Source organism: Cotesia typhae, unplaced genomic scaffold, assembly GCF_013202065.1.
Source record: "Cotesia typhae breed Kobodo isofemale line unplaced genomic scaffold, CoteBio_Ctyphae contig_119, whole genome shotgun sequence".
Taxonomy (NCBI): Eukaryota; Metazoa; Arthropoda; class Insecta; order Hymenoptera; family Braconidae; genus Cotesia; species Cotesia typhae.
In genome coordinates this window covers 797,253-808,315 of record NW_027423712.1, presented here as the reverse complement: position 1 = coordinate 808,315, position 11,063 = coordinate 797,253, and the positions used below count along the sequence as shown (strand labels likewise).

At 27.1% G+C, this 11,063-nt stretch overlaps 2 protein-coding genes across 9 annotated transcripts; one reads left to right on the top strand and one right to left on the bottom strand.

Moving 5' to 3' along the window:
- Sh3px1 (sorting nexin 33-like protein SH3PX1) lies at window positions 1-3,411 on the top strand. Of its 2 annotated transcripts, XM_074250614.1 has the most exons (5): window positions 1-132; window positions 419-496; window positions 891-1,547; window positions 2,005-2,700; window positions 2,799-3,411. In XM_074250614.1, the coding sequence occupies exons 2-5, from the start codon at window positions 482-484 to the stop codon at window positions 3,048-3,050; spliced, it is 1,620 nt and encodes a 539-aa protein (XP_074106715.1). In that variant the 5' UTR covers window positions 1-132; window positions 419-481; the 3' UTR covers window positions 3,051-3,411. The 2 variants fall into 2 exon arrangements, with proteins under 2 accessions (XP_074106715.1, XP_074106708.1); XM_074250607.1 differs by lacking the exon at window positions 1-132 and having other exon boundaries at window positions 198-496.
- A 649-nt stretch (window positions 3,412-4,060) lies between these two features.
- On the bottom strand, window positions 4,061-11,045 carry Camki (Calcium/calmodulin-dependent protein kinase I). 7 transcript variants are annotated; one of them, XM_074250664.1, is made up of 11 exons: window positions 10,868-11,045; window positions 10,389-10,793; window positions 10,017-10,138; window positions 9,544-9,678; window positions 8,312-8,383; window positions 6,965-7,039; window positions 6,634-6,896; window positions 6,398-6,538; window positions 5,605-5,731; window positions 5,467-5,504; window positions 4,061-5,362 (listed from the first exon to the last, which is right to left on the bottom strand). In XM_074250664.1, the coding sequence occupies exons 3-11, from the start codon at window positions 10,124-10,126 to the stop codon at window positions 4,878-4,880; spliced, it is 1,446 nt and encodes a 481-aa protein (XP_074106765.1). In that variant the 5' UTR covers window positions 10,127-10,138; window positions 10,389-10,793; window positions 10,868-11,045; the 3' UTR covers window positions 4,061-4,877. The 7 variants fall into 7 exon arrangements, with proteins under 7 accessions (XP_074106765.1, XP_074106772.1, XP_074106748.1 ...); XM_074250671.1 differs by having other exon boundaries at window positions 10,628-10,793; XM_074250647.1 differs by having other exon boundaries at window positions 10,017-10,793.
- Between the last annotated feature and the right edge of the window lie 18 nt (window positions 11,046-11,063).

Below are 11,063 nucleotides of genomic sequence, written 5' to 3'. Positions count from 1 at the left end.
CCAATACTGAGAGTAGTGCTCGGGTACTTGTTGAGACTCGAGTAATGATAAGTGAATATATATATATAAATATACTTACATGTAGATACAGTAACAGTAGCAGTAGCAGTAATTTTTGGTGTGTGTAAATAAGTACGTACGTGTCATTTCATATTGCACACTATATTATATCTAACACAAGTACACAACACGCTAATTATTATTAATTGTAAATTTAATTAATTTTTTCGATAACGTGACTAAAAGTAATAAAATATACTTGCTAATTTTTTGTATGTATATTTTTTAAGCTCATAAGGTTATATATATTTAATCAACAGAATTGATATGTCGTTTTGTTTCTTTGTCATGTTTTTAAATTGTTATATACCCAGAAATTGATTGTATTACTGTAATTTTTATTGGAATTATTAACCAGTAAGAAGAAATCGGGTGGAGCTTTATTAAATGACTGGAATAGATTTTTAGAAAAAAAAAAATTATGGAAAATAAACAGGTAAGTTTTTAAATTAATTTAGCAGAATTTGATAATTTTTAACAAATAAATTATTACCAAAAAAATTGACATGTAGAAGTTTTAAAAAATCAAATTTTTTAAAAAATAATTCAGAAGAAATTTATTTGTTAAAAAAAAAAAAAATTTTGGAGTATTTTTATTTATTGAAAAAAAATTAATTTACCAGATGTTTGATAATTTTTTTTAACAGATAAATTATAGAAAAAAATTGACATTTAAAAATTTTTAAAAATAAAAAATGCAATTTTTTAAAAATAATTTTTTGAAAAAAATCTATTTGTTAAAAAAAAATTAAAAAATGGTCAAGTTACTGCTGACTTTAAAGGCATTATTTATTGTGATTGTTGCTAACGTTAATAATTAAAAATTTAAGGTTAGAGCTGTGTATGATTTCTCTGGAGAACCTGGTACGGCGGAATTATCAATAACCGCTGGTGAAATATTGACCGTAACTCGTGACAATGTCGGCGACGGCTGGTGCGAGGGTTTCAACAGCATGGGACAGTCTGGGTTATTTCCAGCGGCGTATGTCCAGGTAATAGAGCCAACCGGAGCAACGACATCAGCGACAGTGTCGTCATTGTCCTCGGTCCAGCAAAGTTTCGGCGACTATTGGGACGATGACTGGGACGATGATTCAGAGGTAGGTCAAACTCCAGCGTACAATCCTCAGCAACAGCCGCAGCAATACTCGAACCTGGATGACATAAGCGGACCAATATCAAATAATTTTATCTCTCCGCCTGCTGCTCACGCTCTGCCAGCTTTGCCAGAGAAAACAGTTTCAAATGTCCCCAAGAAGAACAACAAATTCTCGACGCTTATAAAGTCCGGAGAGGAGGGATTTTTGATGGGCACCAAGGTGTTGCCTATTCCTGAGGATGAGAAGATATTCGTCCAAGAAACAGAGGACGGAAGGTGCTACTGGTTACCAACCGGCGAGGAGTACAAATGCGTCGTTACATCACCAAAGAAAGGATCCAAGTTAAAAGGCCTTAAAAGTTTTATTGTTTATCAGCTCACACCTACGGTAATTATTTTTTATTATTATTAATTCACCGCTTGGAATTAGCCTTAATTTTATGTCTTATAAATTGACATTTATTATTATGAAAATTAATTTAGCATATGTTTAATAATTTCAAAAATTTTATTATAAATAAATTATAGCAAAAAAAATGGACATGTAGAAATTTTAAAATATTACAAATGCAATTTTTTAAAAATAATTTTTTGGAACAAATTTTATTGCTAAATAAAATTAAAAATGATCAAGTGACTGTTAACTCTGATGCCATAATTTTATGAAAATTAGTGTAGCATATATTTAATAATTTTATAACAAATAAATTATGGCAAAAAAAAAAATTGACATTTCTAAATTTTAAAAAATGGAAAATGCAATTTTTTTAAATAATTTTTTTTTTTCAAATAAAATTCAAAAATAGTAAATTGACTGCTAACTTTAATGTAATTTATTATTCCAGTTTAACAATATCCAAGTCTCAAGGAGATACAAACATTTTGACTGGCTTCACGAGCGTTTGCAAGCAAAGTACTGTTTCATAGCGACTCCACCGCTTCCTGACAAACAAATTTCAGGAAGATATGACGAACAATTTATAGAACATCGTCGTACCCAGTTGCAAGAGTTTGTTGACTACGTATGTCGACATCCTATTTTATCTAGAAGCCGCGTTTGGCAGCATTTCATCATGTGCACTGATGAGAAGCGATGGAAAGCCGGAAAACGCCAGGCCGAAAAAGACGAATTGCTGGGAGTTAATTATTTCAATGCTATTCAGTGCAGTGATATGGCTGTGGATGCAATTAAAGTTGACATTAAAATAGACTCACTCAGCCGATTTATCAGTGGACTGGATCCAGTGGTAAAAAACTTCATGGCCATGTCAACGGATCAAGGGAAGAAGTACCAAAATTTGTACAAACGAGAGTTGCAAAAAATAGGACAATCTTTCATAGCCCTAGGTCATGCTTTGGAGTCCGACTGTCCAGGTCGCTCGACATTGACCAATGCTCTAAGAAGAACCGGAGAAGTTTACAATGACATTGGAAGATTGTACGAAGAACAGCCTCGGCTGGACTGGGAACCACTCGCTGATAAATTTCATATTTATCGCGGAGTTATTAATAATTTTCCGGATGTCATTTCTATCCACAAGGTATTTAATTGCTAGTATTTTAATCTATTTATTAATTGTTATTTTTTAAGAGCAAGTTATTAATTGAAAAGTTGATTTATGTTTGTTAAATTAATTAGAGCGCAGTGCAAAAGAAGAAAGACTGCGAGCGACTAGTAACAGAGCATAAAATGGAACCACAAGAACTTCGGGAGCTTTCTCGTCGCACTGACGTTATTGCTCGGTCTCTGATGGCCGAAGAAACTCACTTTCAATCAGAGATCGACGTTCATGTCAATCAATCAATGAAAAATCATCTTGTTGAGCAGATTGGATTCTATCAGAAAATTGTGTCGAAACTTGAAGAAGCATTGGCGGCTTACAATGCTTAATTATTATTATGCAACATTATTAAGTCGCTATTTAAATTCTCAACAAGTAATATATTTATCTACACATCTCAATTATTCATAAATATTAAAAAGATTTTTTTACGTGTAGATGAAGACTTCAGGATTTAAATTTATTAATAAGACAAAATTATACATATTTTTTTTTTCTTTTATTTGCATCAATATATTAAAAACAGCTGAACATTTAAATTATATAAATTATGTATGGCCTTTTGTCATTCTATTGCAATTATTTTTATTTTGTATAATGTATATTTTAATGATGTGTATTTGTGCAAATCAAATACATCAAATAATAATGTAAATGTATTTAAAAATAAAATTATATTATTAATATTAATTAATTATAATAATAATAATAAAAATATACCTGATTAAAATAATCGCTCAATTGAATGCTTGGCTAAATTTACAAATATTAATTAAATTTTTATTTTAAGTAATTACTATTTTTATTAATTATATTAAAATCAATTGTATTATTAATAGAGATAAAAATAATAAAATTTATATATATTTTTTTTTTTTTTTTTTTTTTTTTCCCAATAATAGTATTTACATTGAAAAAAATTTTTTCAGATGAGTACCGTTAGCAAATTTTAAAATTTTTAATTGATATATATATATATATATATTTGAATAAATTTATTTTTAATAGAATTTACATTAATAAATATTTTTAAAATGATAAACAATTTGCAGAGCAATAAAACTGGTAAGATTCATATACAATTGGACAGTTTTAATATTAAATTCCACTGTACATATGACTCGATATAATTTTTAAGTATTAAGATTATGTATACATATTTAAGCATATATAATAATGTACATCATTATTTATTATCAATTATTATAACGTAAATAAATGAGTATATTATATATTTAACGTAAATAAAATAGTATGATTTACAATAGGATTTATTATTTTAAAATTTTAAATCATACTGGACTCTATGTAGTATAATTGTAGTTAATAATTACACATGTTTATTTAAATATATATTTATATTTATTTATTTGCAATTTATTAAACTTTATACCCGTTGCTTATTGATATAACCGTTCAAAATTGATAAGTATAGGTAAAACTTTTTTTTTTTTTTCTTACCAGTGCGTACAGATTCGATAGTAACTAAGAGATTCTATCGTCGTTGTATTACCATTAATTAATTGAGATAGGGAATGATTATTTACATATAATTAATTTGGATTTTTTATTTACTAGTAAAAAAAATAAAAATAAAAACTAATAAAGATAATAAAAAAAAAAGGCGTACTTTGATAACAAACTATTAGAGATATTTTTAATGACAATAGTAATAATGATGATAAAATGTATAGAATATAAATCGCGTTACTAATGCCAAAAGGGCGTATAAAAAATTTTTTTTTCAATCAACTAAAGAATATATAAAAGTAAAAATCTGATAAAAAAATGTAAAAAAAATTTTTTTAACATACGCCTTTTTGGCTTTAAGAAAAAAAAATTTCGTATTTTATATTTTGTGAAAATTTACTAAAAAAAAAAATAAAATTTTTAGCTTCTCCTAACAAAAATTGAGCTATAATATTATTTTCAGTTCAATTTTTTCAAAATCATTTTTTTATTAGATATTGACGTTTGAAGGTTCTTAGAAGCTATATGACTATTTTTTCACATATGCCCTTTTGGCTTTAAGAATTTTTTTTTGTGTTTTTACATTAATATATTCCCTAGTTGATTGGAGAAAAAAAAAATTTTTATACGGTTTTTTAGCATTAGCAACGCTAAATAATAAGCATTATAATGAGATTCAATGCAATTCAACGTAACTGTTTGTTTTTTTTCTTAAGAGATTTAGCATTTTTTTGGAAGAGATTAATGAGTGCAGTGCGTGTATCAGCCCAAAATAGCTGAAAGCGTTTATTATTACGAAAATACAGTTGAGAACGCCAAGCATTAGATATTGATTCGGCTGTTGATTGTACTGAATTATTATAATTAAATCTCAATCGCTGCTGATATTTATTACTGTGTTGTCTTACTTTCGATAAGGACGAATAGGATTGCCCTGGGTTGGCTCGGTTCGTGGGACCTTTTGACTGCCGGTGGATGATCCGGTCGTTTCCATGTCCTGGGACTGCTGCTGCTGCTGCTGTTGCTGCTGCTGCTGCTGCTGTTGCTGCTGGTGCTGGTGTTGGTGGTGCTGACCACTGTTGAGCGCCAGTCTCTGCATCTGACGTATCACCGTGGCCGCATGGTAGGCTTGCTGGAACCATGAGACAAGAAGGCTTTCCTACTACTGGTCCTGGTAAGTAAACACAACCACAATCAGCGGTGCTAATAATAAATTAATACTAACCTTCCACCTTGACTTGGCAAAATTTTTTTTAAGTTGTTCTGATACAGTACCATGGATGTTCTTATTGCTCGCTGCGTTACCGGATATCCTGGATATATGACAAGTGTAAATTTTTTTTAAAGGTTGTTGGTGAAAAAAAAAATTTAAAAAAAAATTAATGAGGATGATTCAATATGTGTTTAAGTTACCATGGATGCGCCAGAGCCTGCTTACAAGTGTATCTATCTTCGACTTTGACACACATAAGTTTGTGGATAAAATCCTTGGCTGAGTCGCTTATGTCATCCCAGTAAGGCGAATCAAACTCAAACTCACCTGTAACAGTCTTATTAGCTTTCACTGGTATTAAATTATTCCTTACATATATATATATATATATATATATATATATATATATATATATATATATATATATATATATATATATATATATATAAATGTATTTAAATATTTAATATATAAATATATATGCTTGTACTCATACATGGAAAATTGTTATGGCATAGAATCAATATAAGTGAAAGTTGATCCGCTGTTTGTTACATAATTTGAAAAATTATGAGTTTTTATATTATTAAAAATTATTTTTTTAATTTTTATAATAAATTACAACTAAAAAAATGCTTCTAAAAATTTTCACTAGTTTTTTTTTTTTACAGAAATTAAATTTTATTGTCATAAAATTATAAAAAAATTTTTTATGTCAGTTTTCTTCAGCGTCATTAAATTATGATACTGAAATTAGCTCACAATTTTCAATTTTTTTATTTTTATGAAAAATCAATTTTAATTAAAAAAAAATACTTCTGAAGAATTCCACTGTTAATTTTTATTAATTTTCACATGTGGAATTTTGATATTAAATTTTTTTTATAATAATTTTATTGTCATAAAATTTTTATAAAAAATTTTTAATATCTGTCAATTTTAGTGTAATTATAAATAAGTTATTTTTTATTTACCAACACCAACTAGCAGTACCTTTTAGAATTTGAGCAAACAGATTAGCATCATTTTCGTCATAAAAAGGTGGATATCCACAGAGTAAAATATAAGATATTACTCCTATACTCCAAACGTCGACAGCTTTCCCGTACGGCCTTTGCGCCAATACTTCAGGAGCTGTAAAAACAACCTCGTTATTGTTAACGGCATCGTTATCATTCGTCATAATCGTAAAAAATAAACCCCGAGGACGTAGAAAAAATTTTCCGTACCAACATATCCCGGAGTGCCACAAGCCGTCGCCATAATTCCAGAATCTTCCATTTTTGAGAGCCCAAAATCGCTTATCATAATTTTGCTGTCTTCATCAGGACTGTAGTAAAGGAGATTCTCGGGTTTGAGATCACGATGTACGACGCCTTGCTCGTGCATGTAATCCACAGCCTCGAGGACTTGCCTTATAAGTCCAGACGCGTCTTTCTCCGTGTAAGAACCTTTCTCAACGATTCTGTCGAACAATTCTCCTCCGGTTACCCTGCAATAAATTGACCAATTAATAATTCAATTAAAAATTGGAAATTATTATTTTTCAAAAATACTTACAGCTCCATCACTAGATAAACTTTGTGCTTGTCCTCGAAGGTCTCCAACAGTTGAACTATATTTGGATGTGTTAGCCTGGAACAATCACAAAAATTTATTAATTATTTTAATTAGTAATTTTAAAAAAACTACTTAAATTAGTGACAATTATTTTAAACTATAAATTCATTCTGATTTATTTATTTTTTTTTTTTTTTTAACATAAAACTATTGTTTTATAATCGAGCATTACATTTTAATGAAAATTAAATTAGCTGAATTTTTTAAAATTTTAATCAATTTTTTTATTGAAAAAAATTAAAATAAAAAATTTTTTAATTATTTTTTAACTTTTTGAAAAAAATTATTAAACGTCGGCTAATTTAATTATCATTTAATTTTATTAATTAGCTTACCATTTTATTAATAATAAAAAATAGCATAATCGATAACAAAAATAGACCAGACAATTATAAAAGCATTACATGCACTAACAAATATTGTAAATAGCCAGTAATATTGAAAACATAAAATGCAAAGCGTTAAATATGAGGAAGTTGTCAAGCAGGCTGATTAAAAAAATGCAAGTTTGTTCTCTGATAAGTGATAGCTTCTCAAATAAAATCATCCAAAGATAAGTATAAAATAACATAAATATATTATATTATATTATATTAATTTATAAACTCACTCAAACGTCGATGTAAGCAAAAAAAAAAGTAAACATTCGTCTTGATTACGTGCTTGAGCATGCAGAAAAATTAATTCATTTTATTGATGCATTATTATTACTCTTATAATAAATATAAACTATAAACATGATGAATAAATTCAGATTATCATCAAATGTTTATAATATATTATCTTACACCCAGTACATATGAATCGGAGCGAATGATCAATTAAAATTTATTTTAAATAATATAACGCTGTAACATTTATTTTGAATCATACATTTATCGTAATTATATGCGTTATAACTGTACTTTTTTTTTTTTATTTATAATTATAAATATAATTTACAGTAAATTATATATATTCTACTTGTTTTTTGTATTTACAGTATCAAATAAACAAAATTAATGTAATAAAAAATTATAAAAAAATTTATCAAGGTAATTTAAAAGATTAATTTGAAGCGACAAATAGTCACACGTCAATGGTAATTGTTTTTTTATCGGTAAATATGACGATAGCGTTTGTTATTCGTGTAATGGTTAAATCAATAATGACAAATGATTTAATTAATTAATTAAAAAAAAAAAAAAAAAAACAGTATGTGTAGTGATAAATAAATAAATAAATAAAATAATATATTAAAATAGTGGTATAGGCAGGTGATTCCCGTAAAAATGGGCCCTCACTTACCATCCTCTTTCGCCACTATTACTGGACTTGATCGGTCCATCACCACTCTGTGGTGTCACTGTTTCACTGAACCTACGAATTACAATAACACCATACACAATTACATTAAAAAAAATTCCTCCACGGTGTCTCTACCTTCGCTATTAATTATTATCTCTAATTCGGTAGTTAGAGAATAGAAAAAATATTAATTTTAATTCGTGATTCTAATTACATAATATGGGAAGTGACTACTTAATGTGATAATAATAATAATAATAATAATAATAATAATAATAATAATAATAATAATAATAAATTATTTTTAGGACTTATCCATGCCTATGGGGACTTAGGCGTCTAAATAATTTAAATTCACGATAAATAAACAGGTATAACAGGTAATGCACAGGTGAAAGACATAACAGAATGATAAATTAAAAATATATAATAATTATAATAGTTGTCTGGACGGGATTTCTTAACCCAGAAATATATAAGATTTTTTTATCGGAGTTTGAAGTAATAAAAATACATAATAGTAACGCAATGATAGTGCTGTTATATGATACATAAGATACGAGATGATTTCGATATCGATATTCAATAGTCACGACTGTTAGTTTTTTTTTACTTTTTTAAAATAAAATTTTAATTTATATTAAGTTATTTTATTTTATATCAAGCGCGTACATATAGTATGTACATGCAACTGATATAATTACGATTTCAACATTTCACGGATAGAAAAAAAAACATAAATATATTTATGTAAATAATGAAAAATGCCACTGAGTCATAGCAGTTATTTTTATAAAGATTCGAGCTATTCTACTTCTACAGATAATACAAAATTATAGAGAGTTTAAACGTAAATAATTTATTTAATTAATTAATATAAATAAATAAATGTATAACTGAGGCAGGTGCAAAATATACATTGTAAATAACGATACGCGAAGTAATTAATTTAATTTTATAATAAAAAGTATTATTAATAAAATATAAAGCGCGTAGGTTTTAGAAAATAAATATTACATGCATTAAACAAATGAAAATAAAAACAAATACTATAGAATATTTGACAAGCGAAATAATTAATTAATGACATTAAGTAATAGTTATAGTAATAGTAAATAAATAATTATTTAAATGGATAAGTTTGGAGTAAATGATAAAATAAAAATAAAACATATGTTAGCCATACAGATTTAAAATAATTCTGTGATAGGATTTTAAAAATCCTCTACTACCTTCTTAGTACTTTTATTTCGTTTTCCAACGAGTCTTCTTTTCCCTTCAGGGCCTTTTTATCTATTATTTTAACGGCATACATTTGTCCAGGTTTCTCCTTGCTCTCGGCGAGTCTAACTTCGGAGAAAGCGCCTCTGTAAAATATTATTACACAATTTATTGTCTCTATACATTATGCAGTATATTATTTTTTTACATCATTTCTTAAATATTATCAAAAACTTATGTAACAATGCTACATTGGTACTTGGTACTTGCATTTATACCAAGTAACCCAAAGTGTTTATTTTAAAATTTATTATTTATATATTAAAAAAAAAAAATACATGACATTAAATTTAGTAGTAACTTGACAATTTTTTAACATACAAATTTATTTTAAAAAAATTGCTACATGTCCATTTTTTTGCCATAATTTATTTATTAAAATGATCAAATATCTGCTAAATTAATTTTAACAAAAATTACTCACGTTCCCAAAAGTTCTTTGAGTGTATATTTATCATCAACAGATGACATTTTATCGTCCTTTCCATCCTTTTTTAATTTCTTGTTAGAATCTTTTTTACCAAAAAGCGGCATTTCAATATAGTTCTAATCAATCAAATAGTAAATATATAAAATAATAATAAAAGAGTAAACAATAGTAATTCACTCTACCACAGTATGTTTGAGCAACACACACACACACACACACATACACACACACATACACTGACACCAACAATTTTAATTTAAAATGTCAAGGTTATCCCACTGAAATATCAATTAAAACTATATAATATTATATCAATCCAACAACTAATTTACCGACAATATAAATGATACAACCTACAAACAATACCTTGCACTATTTACATTTGCAGTACACAAAATAATTATTTAACAATAAAGTTAAATTGTAAAATTTCATATTTAATTATTTCTTCTCAATAAGAGCATAGTAATTTTATCAAGTCGCTTAATTTACGTAATAATTAAAAAATATATATTTTTGTCTTTAATAACAGCACTTCAATTGTTAACCACTATTATTACACATTTGAACGAGTATTTAATAATATCTAATCCACACATTTATACCTAAGTAAATTTACGTTCAGATGACGTCGGTATGATAGTATGCCACTAACTAAAAACCCCTTTATTATACATATATATTTTTTTCATACACACAGATGTAACGTAAACCAGTATCTGGTGCTCTGGTGCTGTTAGGTTACCAGTACAATATGTAATTCCTCTTGAACTGCAATTTTAATAATTAAATATCAGTCAGTAGATTATCACACACTGTTAACAAAAGTCAGTTTTATTGTTTACCTCTTATTTATTATTCAGTTTAAGTACTTGTTTAATTTTAAACAGCATAATTGAAAATATTTATGCTTGATGCTGCTATGGTGAGGTAGTATTTTTTACTTAATATACATTTAATCTATATATGCGTGAATAGTGTCAAATGATCGAATGATCTGATCGTAATGCCTGCGTATACGTATGCCGAATATCTTTTGTC